The following is a 25,229-nucleotide window of genomic DNA, read 5'->3' on the forward strand; positions in this document are numbered from 1 at the left end:
GTTGCCATTTGCTTGTGGTATTCCCAGGTACTTGTAACTATATATATATATATATATATATATATATATATATATATATATATATATATATATATATAGTGATGTTTTTTTACATGCACAATTTTAAATACAACTTACTGTTTTGAAGCATTACGTTTTGAGTACAGGCGAGGTAAACATGATGTCATGAACCAGCTGAAAAACTGTTAGACCCCTTCCAGTTCAGGTTACAGTGTCTTTTTCTGGCCCACCCTGTTTTACATCTCTGAGGGGGTGAGTGTCAATGAGCCAAAATATCCCCTCGCAAATTAATCCACAGATCTATATCTTCACATACACACCCTCTCATATACACCCTTCTGTACACCATCACATATACACTCCTCACTTCATCCTCACAAATGCACTCAAATATAACCACTCTAATACTGGATATACTTTCACATATACTGTACCTCCTCACATATCCACTCTCACAGTTCTTCTTAAAGGACACGTATATATTTACACAGACAAAAGCCTTACATGCTTCTTTATTGAATTAACCTTTTGTCTAACAGATACCAAGCACACACACAGGACCACTTCAAGCTTATCATTAGATTAGCTCTTTTTTTTGATTGCAGCTTACTCCTCAGACAATACGATCACAGCAGCATGCCGTCTATCTGTGTGGTATGAGAAAGCAGCACAAACACACTGAAGGTCAATTCTGTCCTCTGGTTCAAGGAGAAATGACTCAGACCTCTTCAACAGGGTTTCTATGTATTTTGAAGTATTCTGATGCTATACAATGGTGTACAATGCCAGATGAAACCAATAAAGCAGTGCATCACCGTGCAGTAAATGATCCTTGATAAACAGCACTAATGCTCCATAAAAACAGGCATTTTATGAAGAACATTTTGCAACAATAAAGCGCAGGCTGTTATCAGCTGGCAGCAGTGACTAATGAGAGTTATTAACAAAAAATACTAGTATTAAATCAAATTACAAGTCGGCGGCCATATACAAAATTAAAACATGGAAAAACAGATGATTATAGTGCTTGTTTAAAAGCACAGACAACATTTTGTGCTTTTGTAAGTTTTTGTATGTACGTTGTAATGTTTTTCAGACACTTGCTGCTTTTAATGCATAGATCTATTTGTGCTACCCACTTATATTTAACAGGTAGGATATTCTGATGAAGGAAGTGATTTTTGTGGTTTTAGAAAGGTTTTCGTTGGGGATATAAATTGTTCTATTGCTATGCTAAGCATAACTCCTAAGCTTCCACTTCAGTATCCGATGATATTTAACATTAACACGAACCGCTATAGTTTTCGGTTTGTAAACATGACAGTAGCAGTTTTTGACGGGTAGCACCGACCGTTAGACATAGCTGTTTAGCCGTGCTATGGTAGGAAAATCTGACGAGGAAGCACAGATCGTCAGAACACCGGCCGTAGGCGCGAACGCACACTGACCGTTGTCATGACGTCATTGATTTAGTTAAAAAAAACGTTAACTTTCGGTTCTTCCCTCGACTACTCTTGAAAAACATATTTGTTGTCTGCCACCCACTTAACTCCCGAAATGTTCCGCCACATTGCTAATGCTACTCCTTAAATTGTTTCTTCTTCTTCTTGATTTTTATTGGTGGTTGGTAAACAACTGCAGGAATCAATACCACCACCAACTGGTAAAGAGTGTCTGCTAAACTTTTCTCCTTCTTGCATTTAGCAGCAACTCGAGCACATTACTGCCCCCTATATGTGAAGAGGACAAATAACACCTTTTCGGTTCAAATTGCCAACCCGCCACAGTGGTGTGTGTGTGTTGATCTTATTCACATGCCACTTCTAATATTTACCCACATTTGGCCGGTGGCGGGTGCTCATTTCCACCCCTGGTGCTGAAATAGTAAAACTTTATTCTGGTATCCAGAAAAGACAAAAACAATCTAGTCGCTTTTTCATAACATCTTCTGAACTCAATAATACAAGTTTTTTTTGTTTGTTTTTTTAACTGGCCCATCTTATAAATTATATCATGAAAGGGCTCACATGTTGTTTTGAGCACCTAAAGAAAAGGAACTTGCTAAAGATCATGTCATAAAGGGCACCAACGGAACCACATCATCTCCAAAAGGCAGAGATGAGACTTTGGGGTTCCCTTATAAGACACCCTGCTATCCTTGAGTGTACCTTGAGTGTTAGAATTATTGTTAGAATTATTGTACAAAGTTATCACATATAATGATGCCTAAATATAACTGCTTCTAAACGGCTTACTTCTGCTCATCCTTTTCAGATGTTTCCTGGTTACCAGAAGCATCTTGTACTTCGTACGTTTCACAATGATAACTATGTGCTTTTGCAAGCAGGAAGTTCCAGTTTAACGTGCCGAAACAGGAGCAAGATAACAAGAGCAGAGACGTGCCCTGCAAACAGACGAAGAGGAACTTGTTGTTTGAAGGTCCATATGTTATTATCTAAAGTGTGCAGCTGTTTGTTTCCCCCTCTCCTTAGAATTGCACACCCCCTATATATTCTAGGGAACAGTCCTTAACCCTCCTGAAGCCCTCAAAACTGAAGAGAGGAAGAGAACATCGGTAACTTTGGGTTCATTTGACCCGAAGGCCACAGGAGGGTTAATAAAAAGAGAGGAAGCAGCGAAGCCTAGTTTAGAGTAGGTTGGAAGCTGTAAGACTCCGCTGCTCTCCTTGCAAGTAAATCTGATTTATCAGTGTCTGTCTTCTCTGTTCTCTTCACAGTGTGTTTTAATAATGTTTCGGGAATAACCCTGACATTGAGATCATGCCCATGAACACCACAAACAAAATCAGAGATAAGATTCAGCCCAGATGGAGTTCAATTCACTGTGGGAACAACCCAGACTTTGAACGGAGAATGCAGACAGATCTCTTGCTTTGGTTATACAGAGACTACATAGCTTTAAAACTGACCCTGGCACCCCATAGTCCTGCAGGACCCCCAAAGAAAACATCAGGAAAGACAGTTGCAAACCTTCTCCAGGTCTACAAAACACATGTGGACTGGACAGGCAAAATTCAATGACCTCAACTCAGCAGCTCTACTAGGAAAACTATCCTGTCTACTTGCTCCACAATCCAAACAAAAAGCAGACTGCTTCTCCTGAAGCAGAGGTTTGACAACCAGTTGGAGCTTCCTTTTCAACAACTTGAAGTAAACTTTCCCAGGGATGCTGAAAGGTTTGTTCCCCCAATTCCTCTTTTTCAAAAATTGAAGCTACCATCCCAGACTGCCACTGCACAAGTGTTGTTCCAGTCTTCCATGCAACATTGAAGAGGCATGTCAACTATGGCAGCCCCACAAAGACCAGAACCTTCATCACCTCGGCAAATTTCATCCACTCACTGCTGCTGGGAAACTTTTTAATTACCTCTGCCAAAGTAATGGACTTGCATTCCTCCAAACCTTTCAACTATGAGTCTTCAAAGGTGGACATGGTGACTAAATTAAAATGATCTTCAACATGTTCTTTCCTCTGCTCAATACTATTCACAATGAAGGTCAGGAATTCCAGACTCAAATCAAGCACAACATGGGCAGAGCCTGCTTTGCTTTTTCAAATTGTTGAATAGTTTGCCAGAATCTCCTTGAAGCCAACTAAATCCTTCATGGCCTCTCAAATTCTTCCCAGGCCTGACATTTTGTTTCTGCAACCACAGAAGCTACAGTTGATGTTTTTTTAGTAAATTAAAACCAAATTCAATGAGATTTGTTTATTGATCCAGTGTTTTTTCTTCCTGTGTATAATCATGGTTTTCAAAAGATGATTTTAAGTAGAACACATACACAAACTATCATGTAGCTATTGGAAAAAATGAGAGACCTTTAATCATGAATCTATCCATCAAACCAATTTTGTTCTGCGTATCCTTGATTGGGTTGCTGAGGCAACAGGTCCAGGAGGGAAACCCAGACCTCCCTCTCCCCAGAGACATTCTCCAGCTTCTAAGGAACCCATTCTAATTAGAAACCACCTTAGCTGACTCCTTCCGATGTGGAGGAGCAGTAGCTCTACTCAGAGTTCCCCCCCAGATGATGAAGATCCTAATCTCATCTCCAAGGCTGAGCACAGCCACCCTATGGGGGAAACTCATTTCAGCAGCTTGTAGTTGTAATCTTGTTCTTTCAGACATGATCCAAACCTCATGATCATAGGTGAGGGTTAAAATGTAGATTGACTAGTAAATGTAGAGCTTTGCCTTTTGTTCACCACCTCTTTCACCACAAAAGGCCAGTGGACGAGGCCCAAATCCATTGATTCCCTTCCCACTTCATCCTACCAAACGTCCAGATAGTTGCACTCCTCTACTTGAGGCAAAGACCCGACTTGGCCTGAAGGAAGCATTTCACCTTTTTCTGGTTGAGAACCATGACCTCAGACTTAAATCACAATATAATTTATATTTTTAAATGCTTTTGAAACTCTTAATCATACATGTGTTTAATATTGTTAATGTTTGACAGCAGGTAAGGTAGGTAAAATAAATAACATGAATTGTCCCACTTTATAAAACAGTATTGTAGTGAAGGTTTTAACCAAATGTTTGACCTCAGTTTGACATGCTGAGAGCCTCCTGCTTGATAGCAGAATACAGAAGATCAGAGACAAATGTAAAACCATAAATAACCCACCATGCTGGAGGTAAGTGATGGGTCCGACTTGCCAAGGTGCAGGGATTGCATACGGACAAGGTTCGAGGTCTCAGGTGAAGGCTGCAGTGCCGTCTGCATCATCTGAAGGTTGGGGGGCAGAAGCAGGTACTTTCCTGCAAAACAGTATGAGTCCAGTTGAAATATTGTTTGGCATAAGTGTATCAGATTTTTCTTCTTTACATTTTTTATGATAAAAAAAAATTACTGTTAAGCTAATGGTAACATTAAAGACAAAGAAATTATCTGAACACATTTCTGTTATATATATATATATTTATATTTATATATAATGTTAACAATCTTTGCCCTATTGCAGTGAACCCAAACAAAACACAGTATGATACTCTCCCACAGAAGTTTATGAGGATAAAGTTAAAGATCGAACCACTGACAAGAGCAAATCCCAGCTGTCTGCTCTCATTAGACATCTTAAAGTGAAGCGTCCAACTCTGTGCAGATGCACAGGAAGTTAAAGGGTTTGTCCAAGGAGGAGGAAAAGCTTATTAAGGGATCACTGAAAACCTTCAAATTACATAACCACAGAGCTAGCACTCTGCCTTCTTTAAGTAAATGTGTGTACCCACAGGTTTCAATCACACAGAAGTTGATATGTTAGTTTTATGTAAGAATGTTTTTGCAAAACTACCACCTCCCACAGCTAGATGGAGCTAAGTACTCCACTTTTATCAACACACTCATTAAAAAAAAAATCATCATAAAGCCTCAAGTCTTCTTTTTTAATATATAAATAGAAAGGTAGAATGATGAGCCTGTGCTCTAAACTGAAGAGGATGTCTCCATTTTTATTGTCCTGAGCAGGTTTTTCCTCTGTCAGGTTTTCATGATAATCTGCAGAGGAGATTTTATTTAAGTTCACTGCCCTACTGACAGACTGAAAACTCCAATCAATGGTCATTTCTGATTTAATTTAGGTTTCAGAACATTATTATTGGTGTAAGTTGGACTTAAATTACATGTCACACATTTGATGAGAGCACACATAGTTCAACTCTGCTTAATTTTCTTTATTTAAGTTTATCAGATAAGTCAGGATTGCATCAGATTGAAGATTATGTATGTTTATTCTGTTTTAAAATGATGCATCAACCTGGACAAAGTCTGACAAACATGAAAAAAAAAAGGTTACGTAGGTAAAAATTACAGTTATTCTCAGGTAAGTTTAGGGCCAGGCAAATGATAAGAAGAGTTCTGTGGGAAACAAGAAGACGAGGGAGATTAGCAGAAAAAAACACTTGAATTTCAGAAAGTAGAGTTATTTCATCAAGCTGGAACCAGTAGATATACCAGTATGACAAGAAATTTAACAAGCTGACATTACACAGCAGCTGCCAAATTGAACTTAAGTCAATATTGGACTGATTCCAAACACATTTGTATCAGTTTACCATTTCACCCAAGGGTGAAATACAAACGTTTTCTTTTCTTTTTTTTTTAAGTGCAAACGTGCTCTGTCCGTCTGTGTGGCACTCAGAATTGTCATCTGAATGTCAGGGTAAGGCCCAACAGATTTGCTTTCACAAGCGGAACATTATGGCTTTCACCATGATGTTCCCCTTGGTAAATGAAACTTTATTAGAAATTGCTTTGGGTTTATTTCAATTGTAATGGACACAAAGATGAGAAAGAAGAAAGTGAATGGGGAAAAGAGATTGAGGAAAACCATAGAGATAAAACAAGTCAACACCCTTGAATTCTGCCACAGGACCTGCGGAAAGAGAAAACAAAACAAAGAATCCACAACAACAAAAAGCATATGCAGTATATGATGATAATTATAACTTCAATGGAAAGTACACAGAGCCAGGTAATACAAGAGGGTATTTAGTGACAACCGCAGCCCAACTAAAGGTGTATCTGACAGACACCTGTATCTAGATATGCATGTATGTGTATCTATATGTATCTACAAGGTTTCTCCTTAGGAATATTTGGTAGTGAGTGTGAGGACCCATAGCCACCCAGGACATGACGACGGCACAAGGAAGAGTGGAGGCACGGGGCCCACAGCGGCCCCACACAGGGACAACTGGACCCCACCCAAGAGGGCAGCAGAGGCAAGCTCCAGGTGACCCCCAGCAGCCACGATGCAGAAGCCCCAGGGGGCCGCAGCGACGAGCCCACAGGCCCCGCCGGCAACCCGCTACGCCAGAGCAGATCCGGTCATGGACAGAGAGACCCGAGCCCCGAGGGCGCACCACCCCCCAGCCGTGGCCTGACCGAGCCCGGGCACCCAGGCCCCATCAAGCAGCCACCAGGGCGAGCCAGCAGATACCCCGGGCACCCAACCCCCGACAAGAGCCACCCACGCACCGGTGGGCAGAGGCTCCAACCACCGGTGGGGGGTGTGATACAAACGTTTTCAAGAAGTTAGTCACTGGTTAGTCAGAGAAGTGCAGCTTCAGATGCTGCACTTCTCTAACGTTCACTACCGTAACGTTAGAGGAGTAAAGTTGTGAACATTAGAGAAGTGCAGCATCTAAAGCTGGCCTCTCATTAGGCATCGAACAGCATTCATTCATCCAGCCATCCATCCATCCATCTTCTTCCGCTTATCCGGGGTCAGGTCGCGGAGTGGCAGCCTAAGCAGGGAGACCCAGACTTCCCTCTCCCAGGCCAGCCGAGAAACAGTCCCTCCAGTCTTGAGTCTTCCTTTGGGCCTCCTCCCAGTGGGACGTGCCCGGAAAACCTCACCGGGGAGGCGTCCAGGAGGCATCCTAATCAGATACCCGAGCCACCTCAACTTACTCCTCTTTATGTGGAGAAGCAGTGACTCTACTCTGAGCCCCTCCCGGATGACCGAGCTTCTCACCCTATCTCTAAGGGAGAGCCCGACACCCTGCAGAGAAAACTCATTTCAGCTGCTTGCATCCACAATCTCATTCTTTTGGTCACTACCCAAAGCTTGTGACCATAGATGAGGGTAGGAATGTAGATCAACTGGTAAATCGAGAGTTTCGCCTTTTGGCTTAGCTCTCTCTTCACCATGACAGATCAGCACCCACATCACTGTTGATGCAGCACCAATCCGCCTATCGATTTCCCGCTCCATTTTTCCTCCCTCCCTTCCTTCCTCCCTCATTTATGAACAAGACTCGAAGATACTTAAACTCCTCCACTTGGGGCAGGACATTTTTCCCGACCTTGAGAAGGTACACTACCCTTTTCCGGCTCCATGGCCTCAGATTTGGAGGCATTGATCCTCCTCCCAGCCGCTTCACACTTGGCTGCAAACCACTCTAGCGAAAGCTGTAGATCACGGCCTGATTAAGCCAATAGGGCCACATCATCTGCAAAAAGCAGAGATGTGATCCAAAGGCCACCAAAACGGATCCCCTCAACAACCTTGGCTGCGCCTAGAAATTCTGTCCAGTGGTTTTACCACTGAACAATGTTTGCTGGAAAGGGAAAATGTTTTGTCAGCTGCAATATAGAACACGTTTCTAAATTGCTGCTGTTCCGACCTGCTACCAGCCGGGGTTCAGACCCACTTATTGATGCTCTCCTACTTGACAAATGTTGGTTCAGAACCGCTAAGTGCCTCTGTCCCAAAGTCAGAATCCTCAGAGTTTAAATAATAACGATATAAATGTGTGTCAGATCCACAGCGTTTAATCCTTCAGGGAGTTTTTGTGTTTTGAGACGGGACACTGAGTTGGAGGGTGAGGCCGACAGCAGCTTATTTGCATAATAGTGACGTAGCCATAAAAAAGCTCATTCTGAAATGAGCTTAAAACATGCAGAAATGATCAGGTGAAATCTCAATATCTGAGAATGATTTTGTGTATTAAATGTAATGAACATGTTTTGTATAGCCCACAGACCTATTCTGACTTGTTCAAGGAAGCATAATAGGTCCCCTTTATTTATTATTATTTATACTGTTTCACTGGGATCACTGCAGTCCAAGAATTAAAGGGAGACCAAACAGGATGAGAAGGCAAAAGTGAGGTCTTTCCTTCCTCACCGGGAAATGTTTTTCTCACCATCATATCCCAGCAGAAAGGAAACTGTCATAAACTAGTCAACACTTTTACAAAGGCTGTGTGTCAGGATTAGTAAAAGAGTAAAGGTGTGATTATTTTTAGCAGATGTTTGTCCAAGGTCAGCACCAACTTTGAGCAGATCCTTGTCTTTTAAACAAATTGTAATGAGAAATAGAAACAATAGCAATCTATGGGCACATTACTACATTATGTTAAATGCATTTTAAATTAAATCTTAAATCTGTCCTTATATCTGTTAAAGGAATGCATATCACCTGCCATCCTTTATGCCAGAGTTTTAATCTAAAATCATCTTATGTTGAGAAATGAGTTATTGAAGTTCTGTTTGAACCTTGAAAATAACATTATGTATAATCTCACATGATATTGCGAGATATCACGCTTGGAGTATATGTTAGGAATGACTCAGCTACTACAACAACAAATTAGAGTGCAAGATTTGTAAAACTGACTGAAATATAGCCATATAGTGTTTTCTAAAGTGAACAGGCTGTGATGGACATCTTAAATTTGTTTTTTTCCAAAAATGAGTCAGTTCTAGCGGTACATCCAATTATTTCCTGAAAGATTACAGACATACACACAAACACAGACACCATTTGCCTTAGACTTTTAGCAGCAGGGAATTTAAACAAAAAAAGTTATTGTGACCTTTCCACCTTTAAAGGGGAAATAGGGCTAAAGTGTGACAGAGTTAAGACATAAAAAAACGGAGGCTAGAATTACTCTGTGTTCCTCAGGGCACTAAAAACAAAAGCTTCTGTATAAAGTTTTATAAAAGCTAACAGATGGTTTGTTTTTGCTAAATAAAGATTTACTGTCCTTTTTTCCTAAGGCAAATTCCAAAGAAATAGCACTTTCTGTTCTAACTTTTCTGGCACATCAGTAAATTTAGAAACATTTTAAACAGGAGATCGTTAACATTCAGGTTTTATTTAATGAAAGGTTTATTATCTGGTCTAAACAAGCTTGTTTTCAAAACAGTCATTTATTTCCTGTAGGAGAAACAACATATTCAACAACAGAAGTAAAAGTCAGTGTCAGATCAAGTAAAATCAAATGTTGCTTCACCTGAACGATTACAGCTGACCTGCTTCAGGTTTGTTTAGTCCTTTTGTTTTTATGTCAAGCAATTACGAAAAGGTTAACGCTTTTATTCAAAACTGCACTTACTTCTTACATCAACTGACGAGGCTGACATTTCAATCAGTGAGGTAAAGCCATCCATTTTAAAAATAAATAAAATAAAAAAGAAACGCGCTGTTAAAAGCCATAAATCACAAAATAAGTCTGTGAAAAACAATTTCAGAGGCCTTTATCTGCTCTTATCTATAAAAGAGAATTTATTTATTTAGAGAAAACTTGTTTTTATTGTCAGAAGATGACTGAAACTTGTGCTTAACTCAGTATTAGGATGTAGGTGTTTGTTGCTAACTCTACAACAGCTTGTCTACAACTAAAAATGTTAAAAACATGCAGTATGACAGGATGCTCCAATAGCACTTGAACACATCACAAAGACTATGTCCTGCTCCTGGTTTGGATGTAGGATCTATGTTTGTGCAAATGGGTACAGCTGTCTGTTTGATAAAGGCTGGGTAGATTTAATTAAACAAAGTGTACTTTTTGTGTTTTTGGGAAATGTCACAACTCCTGAATCATGGGCATCAGTCAGTTTCTTCAGTTCTTGTGAAAGGTTTTGCTTGTTGTGAAGAGCTGAACACTGGGAAGAAATCATGTGTGACAAGTTGAGGTTGTGTTGCTTTCATTTTTAGTATCACTGCCAAATTCTTTCTTGTGCACTAATTACCAGTAATTGGCAGCCAGTCTGTGAGATCCTTTCACTGACTGATCTGAGGGCGAATCAATATGATACAAAAAAAAAAATCCAGAGTGATCCAGAAAATGATCCAGAGGTTTCTGAACATACTCAAAGAAAATACAAGTAAATGTACTCAAAATGGCAATAATATACTATTCAAATTTTAATTCAAGTCACCATTTTTTGTAAAAGTTGAAGGTTATAGCAAACATTATGCTGACCTGATTATTGGACAGCAATGCAAAAAGGAAGCTGAGAAGACCAAGTATATTTAAGCTCTCATATATTTCTTATAATCAATATGACAAAGCAAAGCAGTAATTCTCTCAATTATTTAGACAATTCTTTTACTACCTAATAAAAAAAACAACTGTGAAAAGCTCTTGTTTAAAATTATGATGCCATTTCAAAAAGCCTGAATCACAGTTAAACAATACACAAAAATGAGACTCAGTGCAAAACAAAAACCTGCCAGAAGGAGATGTTTAACACTTTCAGTAACTCCGCAATGACCAGCAAAATGTATTACCACATAAGTTAACCGTTTCTTTCTGAAATATAGTTGATCTGCATGATCAGAGTAAAGCACTTCTGGTGTTTTTTTACCATTTATAGTATTGACAATATTTTTAAATGTTTAACTGTAATTAGTTATTTCATGCTTTAAAAAAAAATTGTGTGACACCATGATTGAGTGCAGGCGAGTAGGCAAGACTTAAAGCTAGTGCACAGACTCTGGTTCCAAAAATACAACATGAGAGTGGCTGTAAAACAGGACCTTTTTATCTTCTTCTTTCTTTTACAGATGGCAGTGTAGACAATAGACATGTATTAGAACAGTAGACCAAATGCCCCTTTCTTCTCTCATTGTTGGGAACTAAAGCCAGCAGGACTTGATTTACAAACTCTGCCAAAAATCAATAATTGGGCAAACAGAAGCAAGGCAAGAACTACATGAATCAACAAGAGTCAACACCTAACAAAAATTTTGTGAGGTGTTCTGGTTTTTGTTTTTTATTTTTATTAAATTTTTTTTTACTCCAACTGCTGTGTGCACATGAGCATCGGTGAATTGGTACAAATCTGAATCTCCACAATCCTTGTAAATATTTATAAAACTAAATCCAGCTCCTGTTGCATGCTTACCAAGCAGTTTTTAGAATAAACTGAATTACTTTTCTCTAAATGCTGGTCAAATCTTGGTTTTTATTTCAAAGCTTTTTTGAGCAAATTATAATATTACTATTTTTGTAGATTAAAACAAATCTTTTTTTCACTCAAAGATTTTTGAAGTCCTGACTGAAATGGCCTTTTATCTCACCATCATCAAACCAAAGATACAAAGAAAAAATGAGTCTGCTGTTTGTGAGCAGCTGAAAATATCTTGTCAGCTGGTGAACTGATAGTCTTAAGTGATCCTATGATGCTTTACAATGAGTCTATTCAGTTAGCAGCCTACAGGACTAACTCTGCCTCTTTATCAACTCTGTGTGGCCATTTGAGCATCACTTGAAAGTCTTTAAAATAATTTCTTTTAAAGAAAAATCATTTTGTTTAAAAATTCTCTTTATGTAACAAATCAAAACTGAATCATTTCCATTTGGAGCTTAAAGTGTCACTTTATCAAAATAAAGTACACAGCAGTCTGCAAAGTTTAGAAAATAAACTAGGATGACACTGCCTGTGAATGTTTTTCTTAGCTCAGTCATGACTCCAACTTTCTCTCTGTGACAAAGCTACAGATTTGTTCACAAACTTTTTCTCATCATCAGCAACTTAACAACATTGCTTGCTAAAAATTATTCAAGACAGCAGTATCAAATCTGGTGAGTTGTTGCAGAATCTATAGTTGGTCAGACTTGCCCAACAGATCTGAGGATTCTTTACTCCTTTACGTGTTTCTGCTGAGTGACTGCAGGTGAGCTGTACATGAAAACTCACTACCTGAGTCATTTTAGGTGTAAACACAACCAACAATCAATAACAGATATTACAGTAATTTTATTGTAATCCATAGGGGGGGCCAGAAGAAAATCTTTGGGAACCACTGTTTTATTGCAACATCTTTGAGAAAAACATTTTTTTGCAAGATATATATAATTACTGCAGTTTCTGTGCAATAAATAAATATGTCCACATTTTATTCCTAATAATAATAAATATAAATTAGAAAAAAAGAAATTGCTGAACAAAAACAAAATGACTACCTTAGCTGTGACAACCGTCCAGGTGAAGTTGTGATCTGAAGTGACATTTCTTTAATATTTCTTTACTATTCTTTCAACTTTCTCTCACATAAATTAAACTGAGACCTAAAGAAACCATATACAATTTCTCTCGTTTAAAGAAGACAGACTGTTATCTGTCAGGAGAGCGAAGCAGACCATGTCAAACACAATGACTTGTAACGCACATAAAGGAAAACAGCCCTTCAACTATCATGGAACAAGTGTTTGTGTACGGAAATAAAACAGTTTCTATTAAATAGCAAACAATACTGTTGTAAAAGACTGCAGTTCACTTTGCCCTTCAACACTTCAAAATCAAAGCTGCTAAGGGAGGGTGGATTAGAGAGTCTGCATCTGACGTGATCAGAACTGCAGAAGTACAGAGTGGCGAAGGAACAAAGTGACCAGCACCTGCCAAAAAATAAAATAAAACCAGTTTCAGTCACCACTGATGTTCACTTGAAAACCCAATTTCTGGATGTCAACTTTGTAAACAAAGTTATCAAGTTATAATACAAATCCTGTGTTGTAATGTTTTTGTCTAGTTTTAGTTAAACAGCAGTTCTTTCCACTGAGTGAGCGCATTATTTCCAGTTACTAATCAATAAATCAAGGATTTTAAAAAGCTCCAAATGTACAGGTGCTGGGTGGCCTTTTTCTTTTTCTTAACAAACTCCATCTTTTTATTGATAGTCTTCTTGAAAAATCCACAGATAATAATCCTGCAATATCATCCATCTGTTGCTGATTTCAGTGTAGATGAAGGCAGCAGATTAGTTCTAGCTACGCCTCCTAGGAAAATCCATTCAGCTTCAGTTCAGCTAAAGCACTGACCACACCTCTGACTCTGAATAAATGATCAAACTATCTATATGAATTTAAACTTTCATTTGTTTTAAAGGTCTGAGGATTCTAAAACGGATGCCCAAAACCTTGGTTAGAGGAAATTTTGCCCAAATTTGACATAAAACTGATTGTCCTAAAGAAAAAAAAACAATTAACCAAACTACTCCAACATGCAGCGCTCTGATTGAAAGCACATTAGGAAGCTCAAGTTGCACTCTTCTATTTTAGACAAAAAATGCTCCATTTTCAGTTTTTCATAAAATGAGTAAAATAAATTATTTACCTATTTATTGTTTATACATTTATTCTTGGGTCTTCTCTGAATACCTTGAGGTCCCTGACAAGTCACTGGTTGAGTTTAACATGTGGCTCTCCTCACTTATGTTTGCAAATAATTTAATTATTTTTGTGTGTGAACTTTAATTTGAACTTTTTGTTTGTTTTTATGAAATAAACTTTGAACTTCAAAGCACATTTCATGGAAAGTGTTCACTGAAGGATCTGATGAGTATCGTGCTTGAAGAAATGCATTCACCAAGCAGCATGTCGAGGCTCATTGCTGTCAGTGTTTAACCTCCTACAGGCCAAAATACCTTTCTACTTAAATATAATTTTAAGTAAAAATGTTTTGGATTTGTGGAAAATACCCCCTTAAAAGTGAATAAGGGGCATTTGTGTTTATTAAAACAGCCTTGTTTTACAGTGAGCCATGATACCTGATCTGTAGATAATAATGTATTCAGTATAAACATTGATTTCTTTCTCAGCCTCTGAGTTCTACCACTGCAAATCCTTTTTTTTCTTTTTAAATAGCTGTGGGATAAAAACTAAGTAAAACCCAAGAGCTTTAAAAAAAATAAGACAATCAGATCTAAACATGTCCAGGTTTGTAAAATATTTTCCTAATATGTGAGCAAATTAATACTAGTGAACATGAACTAAACAGAAACCCACAAAGCAGCCTTCCAGGGCATTTTTAAAAAAAGAGGGAAAAAGTCATGAATTTATCGATTGTGTGCCTTGATTATGAGTCAGATTTGTATGAAAAATTAAAGACAGGAAAGGAAACCTAAACAATCCTAAACAAACAAACAAATACAAAGATGTGGAATCAGTGACCTTGCATTTTATTCTCACAATAAGAGTCTAAACTTTAAAAAGTAAAAATCCACCTGTGAGACCACCACCAAGACTCCTTCGACGAAGGTGTTTCTCATCCGCGCTGAGATGCAGTTTTAATTTGAGAGCAGGACTTAATCCATGAGTCAGCTCAGGGTTACTAAACTTCCTGAGGGATGCAGGAGATGGGTTGATGTCCAACTGCAGAAAAACAGAAAAACAAAAGAGGTGAGATAGATAAAGTAAAGAACATTTAAAAACCTAAACCAAACAGCTCCGTCTCAGACTCTACAGGCTTCAGTTAGCAAGTTAAAGGTTAAAGTTCAAGACAGTATAGGGCTGCAGCAGAAAGCCTCTTCTCTCTAAAAACAACATGGCAACATGACTTAGATAAACCACAACATTTCTGAAACATTGTCTTTTGATGAAACCAAAGTAGTGATGTTTACACATAATGCACAGCAGCACATTTGTTCTGTTATGCTGTGTTTGGTTTCCTCCAAACACCTTATATTAACTGTCAGAACGGTGGTGGAGTGCTGATGGTTTGGACCCTGCTGTCAATGAGTCGACCAAAGGATCCTACAATCAACTGTGAGGCCTTCTGTCTGACAGAAGCTTGGACCAAACTGGGTCATGATGCAACAGAACAATGATCCCAAACACAGTAGCTGATCTACAACAGCACTGCTGAAAAATAATAGAATCAAGGTGAGTGAAATGCTGTGGTGGGACCTTAAGAGAGCTGAGCAGAAACAAATGTCTGCAAACACAATGAACTGAAGCAACAATGGAACAAAGAATGAGTCAAAATTCCTCTACAACCATGTGAGAGACTGATAAAGTCCTACAGAAAATACTAACCAAAAATCCACCTGCTAAAGCTTTGAATTATAGGGTGTACTAAGATTTTCAGCTGCAGCTGTTAGCTGTTAACAAGTACCATTTGGAAATTTTAGAAAAGTAGTACATTAGGAAAATAGAAACTTACAACTATCCTTTTTAAGATGTATAAATAGAAGTGTAAAAGATAAAACTGCAAATCTCAAAAAAAAACTTTTAACATCAATTTTATTCATCCTTTCTAAAGATCTGAACACACATATTTTTAAAAACCTGCTTTAGAACAAAATGAACCAGAATTGTTTTTTCATCCAAGAAATATCAAAACAATTTGGTTACATAACAGTCTAAATGGCAGCGCTCCTGCAGTATCAAAACAAATCATTGTTAGAGACATTATCTGCAGGAATACAACCATTTATACATCTGTTACACTGCAGTGTGCGTTATCAGCTTATTGTGCAGTCAGAAGAAGATACCTTAGAGCTCAGACAACATAAAAGCCCAGTACTGAGGAAGAGGCCCTCCCTGAGAACACAGATTCACACAGCTTAGAGGAGTGTGTGGAAGGAAATGCCCTCTGCTTCCCCACAAGACCGTTCATGAGCCGAGAACTGTAACAAATATAACCAAAGCTTTGTAACAAGAATAAACTCAGTGCAAGCAGTAGAAAGTGCCGTTTTATCTAAATGTTTATATTGAAACTCATATCACTGTTTTTCCATATAGCAGAAAGATTTTATGTACTAAAGTTAGTTATTAGTCTCTTGGTGCAACAATAAGAATAATCTGATGGTGTCCAGTCCTGGTCCCGGAGGGCCACTATCCTATGTTTTAGTTGGCTGCCTGCTCTTCAGCAGGTCTTCAAGTTCTTCAGCAGCCTGTTAATCACTCAGTCATTTAAATCAGGTTGTCAAAGCAGAGAAAGATCTAAAACATGCAGGATAGTGGCCCAGGATTGGACAATATTGGAATAATCAGTCATGTGGAAATCCGAAACATAATCTGAATAACATGTCTGAATATTTACAGCCTCTGAGCCACTAGTCTGCATTATCCCCTCAGCTATGTGTAAACCTGCTTATCAAGTAACATTGTGCTGAGAAGGCTTACACAGTAACACTGTTTAGTTGGGTGCTGGTTAATTCATCCTGTCAACATATTATACCTTCACTTCAAACCCAGCAGTTGACATTTCATACCATTGGGGTTCAAATTAGTACCACTTGTCACCTATGCTCTTACCATCTGTACTAGGGTGTAACCCAAGTCAGTGTGGGACACAGTCAGTACAACAGGAAATAAAAAAACGATGCCAATTGCTAGTTTTTGTGTTTGCCTTTTGTTTTGTTTTGTTTTGTTTTTAAACCCACAGCAACTGTCCCCAAAGAGAAACAGAAAAACAAACCATCCTTATTAGTGTGGAGGGTTGAAGTAAGCAGGTCATGTTCAAAATGGTAAGTTTTGTCAACTGGTAACTTCAGTATTAACTTACTGGTAACTTCAATTATTTCGACCTGGTCTTGATGCTAAAAAGATATAGACATTTAAGTGTCAGTTTAGAAATAAAAATAAAAGTTACAGATTTTTGTAAACATCCTAATCTGCTTAACACTTGGATTTTAGAGAACAGAGAAACAAAAACACTAAGGGGATTTATAACAGCTACATCACTAATTTCTCAATGGCAAAAGCCTTAATCTAACAATTGCATTAAATTCACTGAATAAATGGGATGCATTCTTTCTTGTACACTGCACTGTAATGAAAACAGCCCAACAGAAACAAACACCAACACACACCACCTAGAATTTTGGAAATAAACACTGCTGAGGCAGAGACAAAGAGCTCAGACAAAAATTTTAAGATTTTTCTGACTGAATCTAAACCTTCTAAAGAGGCATTTTATTTGTAGAAACATTTTCATCATATAGCAACATATGTTCAGCTACAAGTGCATCTAATTCAGCTAACATTTCTTTTATAAAAAAAATAAAAATACAAAAGAATTGTGGCTTTTATTTTAGGTGCAAACCGCTACTTCCTGTTTTGAAAGTCTTCTGAAGATAAAAAAGTTTTTTTTTGTTTTGGTTTCACCAACTCCAGTACATTTAGTAAGGTTGTAAAGTCACTGTCAAAAACAATCAGTTCTGCATCACTAAAAAATAAAAACAAATGTTTCAATAAAGTATATTTCAGCTACTATTTTAAAGTATCTGCTTGCCGGTCTGCTGGGCTGTCAAACCACAAGACTATTTGTGTAAACAGGAAGTGCCTATGGAGCAATAAAGTCTCTTTAAAATGTTTAAATATTATTTAAAAGTAAAAAGTTACAAAAGGACATTCAAGGACATTTGTCTGGTGCAACCTTAAACAGGCTTCCCAGACTGAAAACAGTATGTGTTGAGCTCACAGTTTATTCCAGTGGTTTAAGGACAACAGTTAAATGTCCTGGAATGATCTAGTCAAACAACAGACTTCTGTCCAACTGAGAAGTCTGGTTTGATTTAAACATCATTTTAATCAAGCAGCACACATCTTATTTAAAGGAACAGGAGCCCTTCGGTTGTGGTGGCTAGATGTGAAAAGCTCATGTGGGAGTGGGGAGAAAGTTATAGACTTTCAGTTTTGGTTTTGTGTGTGTGTAGTGGTGGTGGGGGAGGGGGGGGAGGGGCTGCTTTCCAGATTTCAAGGTAAAAAAAACAGAATACCAAGAGAGCTGAATACTTTTGCAATCTACTGTGGCTGACAGGAACTGATGTGATAACAAAGCCAACACTGAACCTGCGAACAGCTGGTGAGAAATTATCCTAGTGTTTAAGGGCAAACATTTTCGATTTATTTACAAGTGAAACAAGAAGTGGATGGGTGGTTATGTAATCTGAAACCTGAAATAACCAAACACTGTAAGAAGATTACAGTTTTACTGTGAGACAATCAGTGGTAATCACTTGCATTACTTGGACTCAGAAAAATCTGGAAAGGATATTTTGAGATACAACCTACCAGAACTAAATATAACAGAATGAGCCCATGACCCATTATTGCTGTATTTTCTGAAATAGTATTTTGACTAAAACCTAGTAAAAGGATACTAAACAGAAAGAGGAAATGTTACGTTTGTCATCCGATGATTTGGTTGTGTCATACAGTAGGCAGATCAGATCTCTGGTCAACAACTTTCTACTCAAAATAAAGTGAGATAATGTGCTGCACACAGGATCTAAAGCTTAAAATACAGTCTGGATAAAAGATTTTAAGTCGGTATTTTTAAATGCTCAAAAAAATATAAAACTTTTTTTTTTGACATTGTGCAAAAAATATTGTTTTTGCATACTGGCATAATCCAGACATTTTTAAAATTTGCCTAAATTCCTGCAAAAGCAACATATTGTGCAAGCTGACAATCTGAACCCATCAGATAAATTAAATTATTAACTGTGTAAGACTTTTTGATTCTTACAAACCTTTTCACTTCTTTTTCATGAAGCAACACAACAGCCAGTGAAAGTTGTGCAGGCTGCCAAAGCTGTGCAGTTACACTGTTTTTTTAGTTTATTTATTGCATTTGCACTGCTGTAATTATCAGGTAACCACACCAGTCATGAATCATATGGGTTATTGGCAAATCTGTACATCTCACATCATGGATATCTACATTTCAGAAAATTATAAAACAGCCAGTCAGTATGTTCTTTTATTAGAACATAATCCCTTTCCTCCCCCCATTTAAAACAACTGTGTTGATTTAGGAGCGAGTCTCAACCAGCCTATTTGATTACACAGAAAGCCCTGAAGTCAACCAGGCACAGTTCAGTTTCTGTGTCCACAGCAAATATCCCACGCATTTCAGTTTTGGCAGCAGCCAATGCCCTTTCACCCACCATTCCTCTCTATTTCCAGCAGGGTTCCTGCACCATCAAACTTGACCTGCCCCTCTTGCCCTCTCTTCTTCTTTTTCACCCTCAGCTTCTTTTACAGTGTACAGTAGCAACAAAGATTTGTTGCCAAAGCAGACAGCAAATGGCTGAGTTTAAGGCAGACTGCAATGCACTCAAAGATGGTATACTGATTGAAAAATGAGGAAATGTCTACCTTTATGAGTCTTTGCCATTACACTGATGTTAATTTTTTTTAAGAAAAAACAAACAGTTTTAACAGTACTTGAGACTGTAGTGTAGAATCCTGATACCTCTATAATAAAACCACAACATTCAATTTTCCAAAGAAAATTCTTCTCTCTCCATTTTTCTGCACAAGCAAAAGACATGTATACATATTACACTACCAAATATTTCTTACGAAAATAGTTTATGCATCTGCCTCTAGTTGTATTGGGAGTAGTATTTTACATTACTTTAAATTTACTTGTATTTACTTGTTATAACAGTACATGTATCTAACCTCAAAAATGACAAACTAAACTGAGATGGGTTTGAGACATTTGCAGCAACTCAGACTATATTTAAGGAAAATTTGTTGCACAAATCTTCTGAACAAGTTCAAAATTCTGAAACTCATGCACAGAAATTGAGAACCCTTGCAAATGTTTTGTGACATCTTGTTCATGTTGTTTGCCACTAGTCAAGAACAGTTGCGGCCCAGTGAGATATTGACTTCAGGGATTCAGTGAGCCATAAAATGCTGCTAAGTTGTAATAAAAGCTCAGAGTGAGGGGAAAAACCCTCAACACATTTACAGTATGAGCTTAAGTTGCATTAGTGCCACAACAATTTTGGAAATTGTTTCAATAAAGTGAAAAAACCTGATAGTGCAGAAGGCAGAGCACAAATTCAGTATAGACTGGCGGTCTTCAAACTCTAAAAGCTAATAGTATAAAGACTAAACACTCCAAAAGGTAGAAAACCACACAGGAGACACTTGATTTGAACAGCAGCACACAGTTGCACCGACAAACAAAATCACAAAGCAGGAAGGTAAGAAAAAAAAAAGTTGCATTTAATTAAACATACAAAATGTGCACAGTGCAGACACATTCACCAGGGTTGCGTAATAAATACTCTGAGTGCAGGCCAAGATTAACTCTTTGATATTGACATACTTACATGTGGTTTATGCCAAATTAGACTATGAGGCTTGGCTATTAAAACGCTGCACGCATACAGTGGGGAGAACAGGTATTTGATACACTGTTAATTTAGCAGGTTTTCACACTTGTAAAGCATGTAGAAGTCTTTCATTTTTAATCATAGGCACTCTTCAACTCTGAGTGATGGAATCTAAAACAAAAATCTACAAAATAACAGTGCATGATTTTTAAGTAATTAATTTGCATTTTATTGCATAACATAAGTATTTGATACATCAGAAAAACAAAACGTAATATTTGGTACAGAAACCTTTGTTTGCAATTACAGAAATCAGATGTTTCCTGTAGTTCTTGATGAGGTCTGCACACACTGCAGCAGGAATTTTGGACCACTCTTCCATACGGATCTTCTCTAGATCCTTCAGGTTCTGGGGTAGTCGCTGGACATTACGGACTTTCAGCTCTCTCCAAAGATTTTCTATTGGGTTCAAGTCTGGTGACTGGTTAGGCTACTCCAGGACCTTGATATGCTTCTTGCGGAGCCACTCCTTAGCTGCCCTGGCTTTGTTCTTTGGGTCATTGTCATGCTGGAAGACCCAGCCACGACCCATCTTCAATGCCTTTACTGAGAAAAGGAGGTTGTTGGCTAAGATCTCCCAATACATGGCCCCATTCATCCTCTCCTCTATACGGTGCAGTCATTCTGTCTTCTTTGCAGTAAAGCATTCCCAAAGTATGATATTTCCACCTCTGTGCTTCATGGTTGGGATGGTGTTCTTGGAGTTGCATGCATCCTTCTTCTTCCTCCAAACACGGCGAGTGGAGTGGAGTTTAGACCAAAAAGCTCTTTTGTCTCATCTGACCACATCTCCCATCCCTCCAGATGGCCACTGGCAAACTTCAGATTGGCCTGGACATGTGCTGGCTTGAGCAGGGGGACCCTGTGTGCATTGCAGGATTTTTATCCATGGCAGCATAGTGTGCTACTAATGGTCTTCTTTGAGACTGTGGTCTCAGCTCTCTTTAGATCATTGACCAGGTCCTGCTGTGTAGTTCTAGGCTGATCTCTTACCTTCCTCATGATCACTGATGCCCCACAAGGTGAGATCTTGCATGGAGCCCTAGACTGAGGGAGATTGACCGTCATCTTGAACTTCTTGCATTTTCTTATAATTCCACCAACAGTTGTTGCCTTCTCACCAAGCTGCTTGCCTATTGTCCTGTAGCTCGTCCCAGCCTAGTGCAGGTCAACTATTTTATCCCTGATGTCCTTACACAGCTCTCTGGTCTAGGCCATTGTAGAGAGGTTGGAGTTTAAGTGTGTGGACAGGTGTCTTTTATACAGGTAACGAGTTCAAACAGGTACAGTTAATACAAGTAATGAGTGGAGAACCAGAGGGCTTCTAAAAGAAGAACTAACAGGCCTGCGGGAACCAGAATTCTTTCTGGTTGGTAACATATCAAATACTTATGTCATGCAATAAAATGCAAATTAATTACTTAAAAATCATACAATGTGATTTTCTGGATTTTTGTTTGAAAATCTGCAAAATTGACAGAGTATCAAATACTTGTTCTCCTCACTGTATCAATAAACCGCTTCAGTTTTATTCCCGATTCCTTTTTTAACCACTTATTTAACACCAAGTTGCAAATGCTTCATTTATTAGCATGGTTCTATCTGGTGGAACGCACAGACACAAGTTTATGCCAGGATATCAATTCCTTTTTGAAGGTTTGTGGGGAAGTGTTTATCATTTCACAGAGATGGATGAAAGGAATCTTAATAGAGAGAACAAATTGTTATTAGAGTTCTTCAATGGTTGCTAAGACAATGTTTTCCACGTTTACAGTGAAACAGGAAGAGAGCCTCCATACTTCAAGACAAGTTACACCTCCTTCCAGTTAGTGCCGTCCTATGTTTGACCTATCCCTCTCCCTGCTATTGTTTCTCCGTCACTTCCTTCTGAGAATAACATGGTGACACAAAAAGCTGGAAAAGGAACCCTTTAGTTGGAAAAGTCTAGATATTGTGTGTTAAAGAGTCTCCATCTTCAAATGCTGTTAGGAATGAAAGCACACCAGAATGACATAATGCTTGTTATACCAGCTTTCTTCATCATATGGATGTTAAAATAATCTGCTTAGAATTTAAAACAAGTATGCATGAGAGTTAGAGGGTGATGAAGATGAAAATGGCTTCTGTTCCAATTACCAAGACCAGGGACTACTGTTCGAGAAACATTCACTAAGAGAAAATTATTATGTGACACAACAGTTTGTCCAAACTCATTTGGATGCAAATTCCTCAACATATGTTTTCATTTTTTTAAGCTTCTTGTGTTGAGAAATGATGACGTTGTGGTTGATTTGGTTAAACCTTGAACATTGTGATCAATCTCACACAATATCAATAGATCTTGTAGCACTTAAAAGTATGTGTTGTGAATAAATGCCACATTTTAGCTCAACATCTGTAATTTTCACTTTTTGTTTTGGATAAGATACCTTTTTAAAAATAGCAAGACGGGTGCCTTTGTGTGGGACTACCACTATGGGTGCTGTAAGTGATGTAAAATGCAAGTAAACTTTAACAAATCAATGTATGATGTGTTCTAATCTTTCAGTCACATTAATTATTACAGCTTAGACAAATAAGATAAATTTAAATACATTTTTATGTGGCACTTGAGTTTTTGATCAGAAAAAGGCTTTAAAAAATAGAAACGTTCTGAATTTATAAAACATTCTCACAGTCCTGTAACTGATCCTGCTCAGTAAGCTACAGATGAGGCACATCACATGGGTAAAGCAAAGCATTTTCTTTTGAAATATATGATTCTAAATAAAATAAACAATTGAATGGACAGTGATCATAATTACTGAACAACTTAGTTTTAACAGCTGTTTGTAATATAAAGTGCTGAGCACCCTGACGACTTTATCAAAAGACCTTCAGCTTCTTCTATAGAACTTCCTGTTTTCTCTGACCTTTGTCCTGTGTGTAAATGCCTAATAATGTTCACCTGTAACCAGTGCCTCACTCTGTCATTGCCCTATGATCCTTCTTTCCAGTCCTGGCACAGAATACTTCACCTCCATGGCACAGAGACATTTTTTAACCAGATGGGCCCAATTAAATCCCAAAAGATGAAGCCAGAACTTGCATCTCAATAAATTAGAATATCACTGAAAAGTTTGTTTATTTCAGTAATACAATTCAAAAAGTGAAACTAGATAGATTCATTACACACAGTAGGGGTGTAAAGAGACACTCATCTTAAGAGATGAAATGAGGTTTTATGTAAAATCTTATTTTCTAAGAAACAGATTTTTGGGTTTTCATCAGATGTAAAATGGAGTTTTGAACTTAATGACTAAAATAACCTAGATTGTTGATGACATTAATTTACTGATATGCACCTGTAGCGTGACATTAGAATGTACAGGATCAATCTTGAGACTCAAGACATAAGAGATGAATTTTACAGATGCCTTCCTAAACGATGTGGTTTTCTGCCAAGGAGGTTATGTTTTTCGTAGTATTGGTTGTTCTTTTTTACCTCTTTGCAATAGTACTTAAACACTAATGAAAAGATTTTGATGACATTTTCAGGAAATGTTGGGGTTGTCACAAGAAACAATTAAATTTTGGTGGTGATCTGGATCACAATCTGGATTGGACTTTTTTTAAATGAAACTATGATCTTGGCGTAGGTTTGCGCTCTTGCCATCTTGATTTGGGTTGGTTTGGCTTCAAAAGTTAATCAATTGTAGAAGTTTGCAAAGTTTTTATTTAAACTTGTCCAGTGGGTTATGAGATTTTTTGCTCAAAGAGGCAATGGCAAACATTTTAAACGAAGAACTTGTGCAATCTTTAAGCACTAAAAATATATGTTGGAGAACAGTTTCAGCTGTTACCACACCAAATGTTAGGGCAATATCTGTAAATTTGACTAAGTTATAACCATTTTTATGCTTGATAAAGTTATTTAGCTGTGGCAGCCATCTTGAATCAGGTTAATGCCAAAATTAAAAAATCAGCTGTAGATGTGCATCCAACACTTACATCCTGAAAATCTCATTAAAATCCATCCAGTGGTCATAGAAAGAAACAATTTAACTTTGGTGGTGATCTAGAGTGGACTATTTTTTAATAACACTTTGAACTTGGTGGAGGTTTGTGCTCTCTTAGTGCTACTAGTTATTTTCTTTTTCCAATTTGGGATTTCTTATTTTATCTAATGTTAGTAAACGTTATAACATTAAGCAATAAACATTAGAAGGCCAGCTTATAAGGTTTCTGCTTTTAAAGTTGACCCATGACAGCCACCACAACTGACATTATAAAAATAAAAACTGCTTTAGCTCTGTCCATTATACAGATATTGAGCTAAAATTTGGTGTGGTAGGAGCTCAGAGTCATTAACAATACTAACTCTGAATGTGACACTTTGCATAACGTTATTTTCAAGTTGGGACTAAAATGTCTACAACTCCATTTTTCAACATAAGATGATTTCAGTTTAAAACTCTGGCATCAAAGGCGGTAGGAGATATGCATTCCTTCAAGTAATGCTAGGCTTACAGTGCATTTCTCCGTCT

The 25,229-nt window shown here is 37.9% G+C and overlaps 1 protein-coding gene across 7 annotated transcripts in view; it reads right to left on the bottom strand.

The window, feature by feature from the left end:
• Window positions 1-25,229, bottom strand: part of mast4 (microtubule associated serine/threonine kinase family member 4) — a 149,618-nt gene that overhangs the window by 104,778 nt on the left and 19,611 nt on the right. For all 7 annotated transcript variants that reach the window (XM_017427532.3, XM_017427535.3, XM_017427536.3 and 4 more), the window contains exons 2-3: window positions 14,785-14,932; window positions 4,671-4,804 (exon numbers count right to left, since the gene is read on the bottom strand). In XM_017427532.3, the coding sequence (XP_017283021.1) occupies window positions 4,671-4,804; window positions 14,785-14,932 (282 nt within the window). The remainder of the gene's footprint in view (window positions 1-4,670; window positions 4,805-14,784; window positions 14,933-25,229) is intronic.

The sequence above is a fragment of the Kryptolebias marmoratus genome, linkage group LG14 (assembly GCF_001649575.2).
Source record: "Kryptolebias marmoratus isolate JLee-2015 linkage group LG14, ASM164957v2, whole genome shotgun sequence".
Classification (NCBI taxonomy): Eukaryota; Metazoa; Chordata; class Actinopteri; order Cyprinodontiformes; family Rivulidae; genus Kryptolebias; species Kryptolebias marmoratus.